The following is a 12,338-nucleotide window of genomic DNA, read 5'->3' on the forward strand; positions in this document are numbered from 1 at the left end:
TATTTATGTATTTATATGGCACATTCCTTGACTAAGCAAGGTAAAACGTCATAGCAAAGGTCATTGGGTGCGCACTTTATAATAAGGGTTGTCACTTGGGAGTAGCATAATCGAAAGATCCCCGGTGCGATCCTGGGAGAAGACACGAATCCCTGTGGGGTTGGATCAGGTGGGGCATCGGGCATAAGGCAAACATTATTATTTTTATTAAATGTTATTTGTATTTATTTATTCCCCTTTAAATAAGGAAACAGCCAAAAATAGGCACTTAATAATGCTAATGTTACAATAAGAATACAGGTGTTGGTGTTATAGATAAGTCTCTGCTTTAATGGTGAGTGTGACACACAAAAAGAAAAGATGGAGAGATGCAAGCTCACTAGCGAAGTTATTCGATAACTTAAAAAGACTTATGTTTTGAAATTTCAGTTTCATAGCAACAGCATGGAAGTTAATGGGACACGAGATCAACGTCTGTTTTTCCCTTTTCCTTCTCCTATACATAATTTTCTTTTACCTAATAATCAAAGCAGGTATATTTTCTCTAACTTCAGACTCTAATATTCCGTCATTCTGCATGATATCGGTGCATATCTCTTCCACATCGTACAACAAAACCACGTTGGACCGCGCCGCTTGACTGCATTTTCATTTTGTTTGCCGTTGGTCAGTGATCTCATCTTTTCTTTTCTGTGTTGTTTTTCTCTTGAAAGAGCAGAAGTGAAAATGCATCATGTCAAGCAGCAACAAAAGATGGAGAAAATGTGCTGATGTGCTTCAGAAAAGTGGAATTACAGCAGAATGAAGGGTGTTTACAAAAGGTTTTCTTCTCACGTACATATGTGTGAACAGTCGCAGAGACGCATGGATGCCCAATATACACACAATCTCATTTTGATTTTGCACTTCAGCACAAGACACACACGCACATACACCTCCACAACGGAATTCTCATTTTCTTTTTCTATTTCATTCTTGAGACACACACATACACGACCATATGCAGACAGGCTCACACACACACACACACACACACACACACACACACACACACACACACACACACACACACACATATGTGCACACTTCTTCTAGCTGTGTACCACAGTGGCCTCTCCTGCTGTTTATCAAACCAATGTATGGGTAGTTTTCAGCTCCAGTGGTCTGAACACTTTATTCCATTTCCCTCTTTCCCACTGCTTAACACACAAGCACACAAATATATGCTCAGGACAAACACACACACACTCCGTACACTATTCTCCACACTCACTCACCAGGACAGACTGTGCTCCCCACAGTAAATCCAAAAGATTGATGTGTCTCCTTGGACAAAATGAGATTGTGTGTCATTACAAGGTATTATGCTACAGAACCCCTGAGTAACTGAATTAGTCCCAATGTGTCACAGGCAAACACAATTTACACACACACACTCGTGCACACACATACACACAGTAGTTTATTAGTGTATCCATGATTTCAGGGGGCATTACGTTCAGTTAGAAATGTTCTGGAGCTTTAACCATAACTACTACATGTCAAACCTTAAGCTTACTTCAACCTTAACAACATGTCTTCACCTAAAAATTTGATGACAGACATTACAGGAGCTTGCTTTTTTTATCCTCCTAAGGAAAACACATTGACATACTGTGACTGTGTAAACAAATTTACATCCCTACAATCTGAGCAACACCCAGACCACACACACGAGTGACTATTTTAGAGAAGATTTGTGACTCAAGTAGCAACTTTTTGTCAATAAGAAACACCAGCCCAGTAATGAGGTAATTTCCACTACATTATCTGTAGTGGTGTGTACACATGCAGTCCAGTCCAGTCCAGTCCAGTCATTTTGTTTTGTTGCTTTAGAGGAATGGAGTTTAAGAAGAGAGTGGGTACGTTTGTAATAAACTGTTTAGGAACTGGAATCCTTTTGAAAACTCTTAATTCAGAAAAAACCCAACTATTTTAAAAGGTCTCAATAATTCCTTTACATCCTCTGATATAAAGATTCTGCTGGATGTAAAATGGTAAAATGGTAAATGGCCTGTATTTGTATAGCGCTTTACTAGTCCCTAAGGACCCCAAAGCGCTTTACACATCCAGTCATTCACCCATTCACACACTGGTGATGGCAAGCTACATTGTAGCCACAGCCACCCTGGGGCGCACTGACAGAGGCGAGGCTGCCGGACACTGGCGCCACCGGGCCCTCTGACCACTACCAGTAGGCAACGGGTGAAGTGTCTTGCCCAAGGACACAACGACCGAGACTGTCCAAGTGGGGGCTCGGAAGGCGAACTCCCAACTGTTGAGCCACGATTGATAAAATGACAAGAGCTTTAAAGTGGACCTGTTATGCACATTTCCAGCTGCATATTTTTATTTGTGGATTTGATTAGAGTAGCTTTGCATGATTTACAATTTAAAATTATCCTTATTTATCTTAGACTGGGCTTTGTTGAAGCCCCTCGATTCATGTGCTTTAAACAGATATTGACTTTTAGTGATGTCATACAGAGCCAAGAGGAAGAAAAAACCAAACGGTCTGAAACATGTTCATGTAGAGCTTTAACTTTTCACATTGATCCTTGTTTTACTGTTTGAAGCTTTAGCCATGTTTTATGTGAGTAACCATCACACTATATACATGGTAGAAAATAAAGATGAGCATAATAGGTCCACTTTAAGGCATTTGAAATATCAACTTGACTAGTCACTCCTTGATGATTCAGTCAGAATGAAGAAAAAATTCTGTTGCACATTGACTGCATTTGAAAATAATATCTCTTTAATGTGTAGTTAGAGACATTGCCAACATGTTTTAGTCAATCTGTAGTGCATCTCTCTGTAACAGGGAACTCAACCCAACTGGTTGTCATCTGGTTCTATTCTGGTTTTATTCCAATATGAAAGCAAGGTTTGTGGAGGAATTTCTGTTTCAAATGTGAGGTTCTAGCTGAACTCTAAATGTAAGTAGTTAATGTGAATTTTGTTTAGTTTAAATTTATGTATATGTAGACAACTTACACCATATTAACACAAACACATTACATGTAATTTGCCAACTTGATGCAGTTCTTTTGCAGACTGATAGCAGACTGGTTCCGTCTTGCCGTTTTATCACCTTGACACATCAAACTTGCTTTGAAGATGGCAGCTGTTTGCAAGTGGTTGCAGACCTGCTCATCAACTTAAAGCAACAAGATCACAAGTTCATTGCAAACGGTCACAATCATTTCGGGCGACCTGCAGTCTCCAACCACTGTTTTGTCTAGTGACTTGCATGAAGTAGTAAGTCAGCAAAACAAGCTGTCAGTTGACGGTTATTACTGTGTGCAGATCCTTCTGACCTCTCAATCTACCTACTGTATGAGTGAGCTCAGCATTTAGATCATCAGCAAAAAAGGGGACTTAAAAATCAAGTAAGTTAGAGTGCAAAGTGGTTAGTAAGCCAGAGAAGTGAGCCGATTACCTGACCAAGTACTGACTCAGTCAGCCTGACTGTAGGCCTAATCTCATAGCGTATCTTCACGTGACACTTTATCAGTGAGTTCAAAAATAAACAAATATCGCACCATTATTTTCCAGCAACAATGGGCTGGTTGACTTTAGTACAAACACCGTCTCGAGGTCAGACTACAGACAAAACAAGAAGTTGGGAAAACACAGCTACTATGTGGACGTGGAGATGTGGTTTCAGAGACAAGCGCACATGCTCTCACACACATACACATGCTGACTTTTTTCAGTCAAAACAACAAGCAAAGCTGCTGTAGTAGAAAAGCGGGGTCAACATGTGACACATTTTCTAAAATGCACACACGTGCACACAGAGCTCTTTCAGTATTTAACACGGGGAACATGAGACTCGATAACAGAACTCGAGAGTTCATGAACAAAGGCTGGATTGAACACTGAGAGAAACGGGGCCCAGCTGCATTAGAGCACACACTTGTAGATGAAAGGAAGCTCACTGAAATCCATGCACACACACAAATACGCAAAAACAACCAATCCTCATGTGAAATATTGATGCAAAAACTTTTACTATATTGATTTTTTTTTTTTTTTTTTTACCTAATACACAGCGAGCCACCGTAGAAAAGTGTTCGCACAAATTTACACTTTTGAAAAACGAAGTAAAACCTCTGTTGTGTCATTTGTGTTTAGTCTTCTATTGCCATCAAGACAAAATGTTTCAAACCCACCGTCGCAACTCCACTTAACCCCCATTGACTAAGCGCCACAACACGATATTAGCGCTGTAATTTTAGCTTAATCCCAAACCCTTATGATTAGAGCTCCTAATAATATTTGATGTAACGAATATTGCCTTTTATATGAGTTACACAAGATCATCGGTGTGCGTGCAGTTCCCATGCAACTTGAAATGGGTTTTAACTGCCAATCTTTTTCTAAATTACTAATAACCCCTCTATTCATTGCTCCTAATAGGTCTTAACTTCATTGTGTCAGCAGTCTTTGTTCCTTGACTCCATATTATTTCTCCACCTCCACTTTGACTTTGAGATGACACTAACAGCAAACTTACAGGCTCGAGGCATTGTTCAGCCATATAACAGCAGTTTGGAGATTTTGTTTGCTAATATACCCACTTCACCGTCTCCCCGTCTCAACAATAAGCGCAATGACTAATCTTGCTTTACAATTTGCATGGCGCTCAGACTTCCCCTCGCAGTTTAAGCTTTGTTTTCATAATTGCGTTTTGAAGCTGGCACAATACGAGCTCCGATGAACACACGTACACACCGATGGCTGTTTTCTAATTAATGTGTAGCTTTCTAATTAATGTCTAGATTCTAAATACTTATCACTGAGAAATGATTTTCTTGTTCTTAATATGCAGCACAAGGGAGCCTTCCCGAAGGGAACTGTACTTTGTTTGTGTGCGTGTGTGTGTGTGTGTGTGTGTGTGTATTGAGGCAGGCTTACAAATGTATAGAGGAACCTCAGGGTTTTCCTCCCTTTGTTACCTTTTCAAGGCTGCAACCACACAATAATCTCTCCGTCTTCATCTCACACGCACGCACGCACGCACACACGCACATTGGGGAGGTAACCTTTCTCATTGTAACACATTGATGAACTACACTGTTGTCAGGTACAACAGCTACCTCTGTGGTTTAATTAACTGGGACAAAACAGAAGAGGGAGCGAGGACAGATATAAAGTAGGCTGAGAAATATTTGGATTTAATTATCAAAGTGTGTCTTTACGTCACTGCAGCTGCTTAGTTTTCCTGAATGGTAAAAGCAACTTTAAAATCGTATAAGTTCAAATCATTTATCATCCATCGCAACTTTAATACAAAGTGAAGGCGTGCATGTGCCTGCCACAGTGAGTGACGGACACAGGCTCCTCTGTTGCGCTCACCGTTGGTCTAAGGGTGCTGACGAGTTGTCACAGACCGTCCTGGCTAATGGAGAAGTCGAAACCGCTAATGCATTGTTGTGATACTGGACAAATGTTCAGCAACAGCAGCACACTTGAACACAGCCATACGAACGCACACACATTGCACATTACTGATGCAAATACACACAGACACACAAGCAGGCCACTGACTGTCTCTTGAGATTAATGTTGGTGTGATCCATTCAGCTGGGCCTGATCACATTAAGATGGATTGACCCCCTGGTGGTGTGTGTGTGTCTGTGTCGGTGTGTGTGCACGCACACGGGGTCCCATCTGTCTGTGTTTTCTCCACAGCAAGGTCCTGTGACCTAGCTGCCATCTTTAGTGCCCTCAGCAAAGCAATACTCTGAGAAGGAGAGATGGATGGATGGATAGCTCCGTTTTCTTTTCCCGTTGTGGTGATTTGTGTCATTGAAAATTCTTCTGCTATTTTAAATGAATGTCAAAACGATTATAAGAGAGGGGTTGTTGCATTTTAGTGTGCAAGGTGTTAGATGGTCCAACAAATGCAGTGGAACAAGTGGATCGACATGTAGCTGTAACAGAATGACCTTTTTTTTTATCATCTTTAGGTTATTGCGTGTTACTTATTTTTGACAAAGAATTTCAGCTTTGTAAAGTTGTAGTGTATCTGCTCCGTAATAAACTGTGGTTAAGCTTTTTTTGTTATCACTGGTTTAAATGTGATCCAGTATTTAACTACGAACCATCAGAGGAAGAACAGGGTCAGCTGAACTTTCCTCTACGGAACATATTTATATATCACTTCTTGTATATCGATTATGTAAAAAAATGTTACCATATTACAGATGATCCCACCTTCCCCCTGAGGTGCTTCACAACATTACTCACTGGATAGTGGAAACTATCAGGATTAACTAATCCACCATTCCTACTAATTGAAAAAAATGATCATTCTTGAGCACAATATTGTTTTATATATGGAGTAATATCATAGTATGATTAGCGGTGTCTTTTGTGAGGCAGTACTTTTTGGCCCACAAATTTTGGCCTTTGTGCTTCAGGTTTCTGGGGATCAATGTTATTTTTCCTTGAATGTCAAGGATGCAGTTTATGCTTACTGTTTTTTTTGTTTTGTTTTTTTTCGGACCATAAGGCGCACCGGATTATAAGGCGGACTTATTGATGAACGGGTCTGTTTGTATACATAAGGCACATCGGATTGTAAGGCGCATTAAGCGAAACTAAACAGTCAGATAAGTCAAACTTTACTCAACTCATTCTTCTTGCTTCCTCCACTTCTGTACCATTGATTCATTAATCTTGAATTTTCGCGCAGCTGCTCTATTCACTCAATTCACTGAAGTTTGGTCCGTTTACAGCATCCTGTCACGTTAACTTTTATTGAGTGGAAAAAAGTTAGCGTTCATCCTCCAGCTTCACTGTGTTTATGTTATGCTAACATAGCTGTGTTGCTAGCAATCGCGTAGCACATCATTATATACCAGCTAGCCCAAATTCAGTAACCCTACAAAAGTCACTGCTGTTTAGTTTTCAGTTTTTATTTATGTTGGAAGTGATAGCAGAGCTGTATGTTTGAATTTTTTCACAAATCTCTCAGTCAGAACATGCTATATCATGTTTAGGTGGAAACTAGCGCGCTAACTTCCGCTAACTTCTAACTCCATTAAATTTCATAAAAAAAAATTTCATGGATGCCTGGATGTTAAACTTAATTGTTACACCTGGTAAAGCAGCAACACTGATCATTTTATTGAAGATGAAAGAATTTAGACAGTTTTTAACTCTCAGTGATGTCGCAGTGTTCGTTTGACATTGGGACCTGAACGGAGTTTTGGACCCAGATTACTCCGCAAGGCTCCTGACTGTGGTAGCCGTAATGCTCCAACAATCCGTCAAGTGGTGCAGCTTTGTAGCTTACCAAAGTCATACTCATACATTTTTCGACAGGTTTTGAGCGTTGTGTACCACATAAAATTGGTTCGAGGTCAGTAAGCACCACCAGAATTCATACATAAGGCGCACTGTTGATTTTTGAGAAAATTAAAGGATTTTAAGTGCGCCTTATAGTGCGGATAATACGGTACATTTTAAAGGCTAGTTGTTTTGCTTACATCACACCATTTTTTTTTTTTATCAGATAGACATTTTTAGGAGTCCTAGTAGTAACTGCATGTACATGTATTTGGACCAATACTCTTTTCTTTTTATCCCTGGGTCATGTTCAGTTTCAAAGATGTTTCCTGTCATTGCTATGCAGACGATACACCACTGTACTTTTCTGTTATGCTGAAAACTCTCAAGAGCCTGCTCTTTGTTGATGAATGTTTCACTGCCATTAATAAGGTGATGTCTTCAAATGTCCTCCTCAAAACTGAGGTTCTTGTGTTTGGCCCTGAGAGTTTTGTTAAGGTCTGTCATTACATCGGCCTCCTTGCCAGCAATGTAAAATTTAGTTTCTACACATCTTTTATTTTGACAGTATTTCATCAGCATCATCAGTTCTGTGCAGCGTACTGTGTGTCCTGTCTGAAATTATTCTGTCCCTTTTTCGAGTGAACCCGAGCAGAGCCGCTTTTAGGATACATATATAACAAATTCCCAAGCATTGTTTTATGTTACCATGATCAGCTTTAGCAACAGAGCTGTACCTAATGTATTCCCAAGGTTAGAAGCCTCCATTAGTAGTGCTGTGCTAATGGACAGTCAGGTTTTCTTTATGAGTAGAAGTACTGGCCCATTATTAGCCATAATTGAGTTTGTTTGGGTCTTTACCCCCAATTACTTTGCAGTATTTTGCTAATGAGATGCCACAGCGTTTTATTCAGACTGACCCAATAACATGTACTTGCAACTAATGGAGCCAACGAGGGGAAAAAAGCCAGAAAAAGAAAAATGCATAAAAATAAAATTAGATGGAAAATAGAAAATACAAAGATGTCATATGCTCACGTAACCTCAGAAATTCCATACCAACAACAGTTGGCCGGAAAAGATGTTAAATACTTAAAATGCACTGAACGAGACTGTTATTTTTGTAATACTGTCGGTTTGTGTGTGTTTTACCATTTTCAGTTTAATATAGGATGTAATTGATTTGCAGTTCAGGATGTTAACACATCACACCAACTTTTTTAATGCCAGGTTGTACTTTTCAAACTACTATGACAAATTGGAGGTCAGATATTGAATCTAAATTCATTATATGGTTTTAATAGTGTGGTTTGGTTGATCTTCCCAACCAAGCACTCTCCCGGAGTTTACACCCTGCCATACTCATGGTTCTAGTGTGAGGCAGTTTTATTTCTGTTCTCATTTTTCTGTTCTGCTTCATTCTCCTTTCCCTTCCTTTCACAGTCAATTTGAATCAAGCCTCTCTTCTTTTTCTCGAACAAAACAATGCGGCGACTCTAGCGTTTCCACTGTTTGCCTCGGTCTTCGAGACAGCTGTCCATGGTCACTTTGGATCTAGTCCTTTGAAACAGTTTATAAAAGAGAGTGCAGTTTAAACTCTCCCCTGTCTTTTACTGCTTTTCCTTAATTGACAGGGCAAGCTTCATTACTTTCCTTTTAAAAGTCTCTTGTATTCATTTATATATTTTTTTATATTCCACCTTCACATTTTCAGCTGAGTATAGTTCATTTAAGTTGACATCCATTTCCAATAGAATTGGTGAATACAAGCAGCTTCTTTCATTTGATGTTTAATATATTATTAGATTTATACTGTAGCATATAAATGGAGCACAAAAAGATTGAAACACAAGCCCCCAAAGCAAAAAACATGTTTTCCTCAATAAAGTCAAAAGTGAAGGTTTTACTCGATCTTTCTCTTTTTACATTTTCTTTTGTGTCTTTCTGTCGGTGTAGGTGTCTGAATGCGTGTACCTACTGCAAGACGAAGCATGCAAGAGGAGACTTGGCCAGTTATCCCATAGAGGAGCTAGTGGAGAGAGCTAGGCAGTCTTTTCAGGGTGAGTACCTTTTCTCTGTCATAGACAGACACACACAATCACTACACAGGGCTGAGCAATTATTGGAATTCCAATTTCAGTTACAGTTTTGGTTTAGAACAAGATAACTGAGATAAAAAAATTAATGTGACACATTGTTGCTTTGCCTTGAGTTATAAATCCAGCACTCCCGCTTCCTTTTCTCCTTTATGTTGGTGGATTTTGACCCTGACTGTGCTCACATTGAGTATAAAAGGTTGTGTCGATGTCTCTGTGGTTCAGTCTGGTTGTGGAGACACTTAAGTTCTGATTCAGCGTACTCCTGTGTGTAGTTTTCTGTGTGTGTGTGTGTGTGTGTGTGTGTGTGTGTGTGTGTGTGTGTGTCCTATTAAGAGGGAGAGGTTTTAGTAACACATGTTGATGTTTTTGTTCTTGGGTAGAGGGTCCAGCCAGTTGGCTCTAGTTTGATGCCAAAGGAACAGCTGTTGTGCGCTGGCATCTGTTCCTTAAGAGCACACTCCCAGAATCCCTAACTGCACAGCAGGCCATGCCTCTGTTAGAGCCCCAGGCAGGTCAGTCAAGGGCAAGTCTACGCACTCATGACACAAGTGGCTAACTTAATTATCGAGGCGCTATCATCCATTTTATGATATGCATTTTAAAAGCCAACTGTCTATTAAAAAAAGCCTGTTTTTCATTTGTTTAAACTAGCTAGGGTCACTCTGTTATCCCTTTAACACCAGCGTTTATCCATGAGCTCATTGTGTTTCAAACTGTGCTGTAAAATTAAGTATTAATGCACAAAATCTTCCTATGAGTTGCCAAAGACATGAAAAACGATGTTCTGCCTTTAACTTTACTTATTTCACAGTAATCACAAAAACATGCTAAGTTGAAAAGGGACAAAGGTACATTTCTTCCTTTCTCTTCACACGTGTCTTTTATAACAGCATTCTAGCCTCATACCTATAGATAAAATGAAATGTATGAAACCTCTCACAAAGTATTGAAACTTCTTCTTATGCCGTTCTTCACCCCACTGCCGTAAGAACATCCCACTAACAGGACTTGCCAGGCTGCTTGTGTTCTGAACTCTTAGGATTTACTTGTTCAGGTTGATCCTGGCTCCCAAACGCGCTACTGATAATACTTAGTGTCATGAAAATCATTAGTAAACCATTTAAGTTGTTTTGTGTTACCTTTGCACCACAGTTTTCTATCCGAGTGCAAGCATCACAGCAGGGATGCCTGTTGCGATGCTTGCATGAGAAAGAGATGAATAAATTCTGTACTGCAAATGTGCCAGGTGTATTATATAATTTGCTCAGAACTGATTGGATAATGCTGGTCTCTGCTGTATTACTTCCCAAAAGAAAGTATCCTTGTGTGCTAATTGCACCTGCACAGCTAATAGAGTACTTTAATTGACATAAATAACGAGGCTGGAACTTTCAAAGCAATGTGAGTGCTGGTCTTTACACAACCTTCGAGATTGGGGTAATTAACCCTCCCTCCCCTCCAAAAAAACCCCCCAAAATAAACCAAGAGTCCACCCTTGACAAGGACACGGCTTTTAAAATCCCATCCTGAACCCTCTAAAACAGCTGCATCCATGCCACTGCCACAGGGTGGGCAGTCAAGGACAAACCCACCAGCTGCTTGAACCTTGGTGTGTATTTGTATGTTTTTACGATTATGTTAGTATGATTTGGGTGAAATGAGGAGGAAGAAACGCACCTGCCCGTTAGAAAGACAGGGTATACTCAGACACATGCATAGATCTAAAAACAGGTTTAACTTTCAATGCAAACTACCAACAGTAAATACATAAATCAGTATATACATCTTTCACTCCTAATTACCAGGACCTCATGCACTACAATGGATAACATTAATAGGAATCTGTTTGTGTCACGAACAATGCTCATTCCAAGTTGAATCTTAAATTTAAATATAAACTGTAATCACTGAATTTTTATCATCCTGCTTTTGGTGTAAGTTTGCATTTCTCTGTGTCCAAGAAAGGGATTGTAGGAATTCAACTTAAATGGAGGCACACTCCTGTACACTCTGCCAAGAAGCCACCAACATGTACAAGTAATAATCCCATATATAGACAGACTACTGATTGGTTAAAAAGTGTGTTTTAGTTCACCATTAAGAGGAAGAAGTGCAAAATTAAAAAAAAGCCTCACACAGAAGATTAAAAAAAGCTTGTGTGAGAAGCTCAAACAGGAGATACAGTTGAGTGTTTGTGCTTTTTTTTTAAACACTTGGTGTTGTGTTAAACGTTGCATGGGCTGCACATAAGGACCTGCAATAGCACAAACACCAACCAGAGTTACCCACACTACCGGATACTTCAGATATTTTTGTCACTGTCCCCCAAATGAAAGCACACCACACTGCACCACTACAGCGCTGCAGGTATAAACGTACAGAGTCAAAATGCCCATTGTTCACACATCCCCTGTGCTGGCTCTATGCCAACTAGGAACCAAAGGGGGCCCGTCCCACACTTTGAGAACCACGGGATTGGCGCAAGTCTGTGACATTAGTGCAAGTCAGAGTGATGTCCTCTGAAGTTATGGGAACTGTCTGCGCGCGTGTTGAGTGTAGGGTGGGGAGTAATCCGTTACAGCACAGGAAATATGAGTGTCAGAGACAGTTGTTGTTTTGAAAACACAGAAAAAGGAAGCAGAAGGTTATGATTTACAGATAGCTGGAATTAACAGAAACCGACATGGACAGTGAGATGAGAAAAGATGTGAGGTCTCACCATCCAAACCTTAGATCTAATCTAAAGGGAACGTGCAGTTTGCTAACCTGTTTCTTGTTGACTGTTTTTAAATGTCTCACACACACCACACACACACACACACACACACACACACACACACACACACGTGCACACACATCTGGTGCAGCAGGGCCCTTTTTCTCTCACTTTCACTTTAT

General features: G+C 40.0%; 1 protein-coding gene across 1 annotated transcript in view; it reads left to right on the forward strand.

The window, feature by feature from the left end:
• The window catches only part of cdkal1 (CDK5 regulatory subunit associated protein 1-like 1), a 244,967-nt gene that overhangs the window by 97,210 nt on the left and 135,419 nt on the right, over positions 1–12,338 (forward strand). Inside the window, exon 8 of the mRNA XM_031751788.2 lies at positions 9,298–9,401. Coding sequence (XP_031607648.1) covers positions 9,298–9,401 — 104 coding nt within the window. The remainder of the gene's footprint in view (positions 1–9,297; positions 9,402–12,338) is intronic.

The sequence above is a fragment of the Oreochromis aureus genome, linkage group 11 (genome assembly GCF_013358895.1).
Source record: "Oreochromis aureus strain Israel breed Guangdong linkage group 11, ZZ_aureus, whole genome shotgun sequence".
Taxonomy (NCBI): domain Eukaryota; kingdom Metazoa; phylum Chordata; class Actinopteri; order Cichliformes; family Cichlidae; genus Oreochromis; species Oreochromis aureus.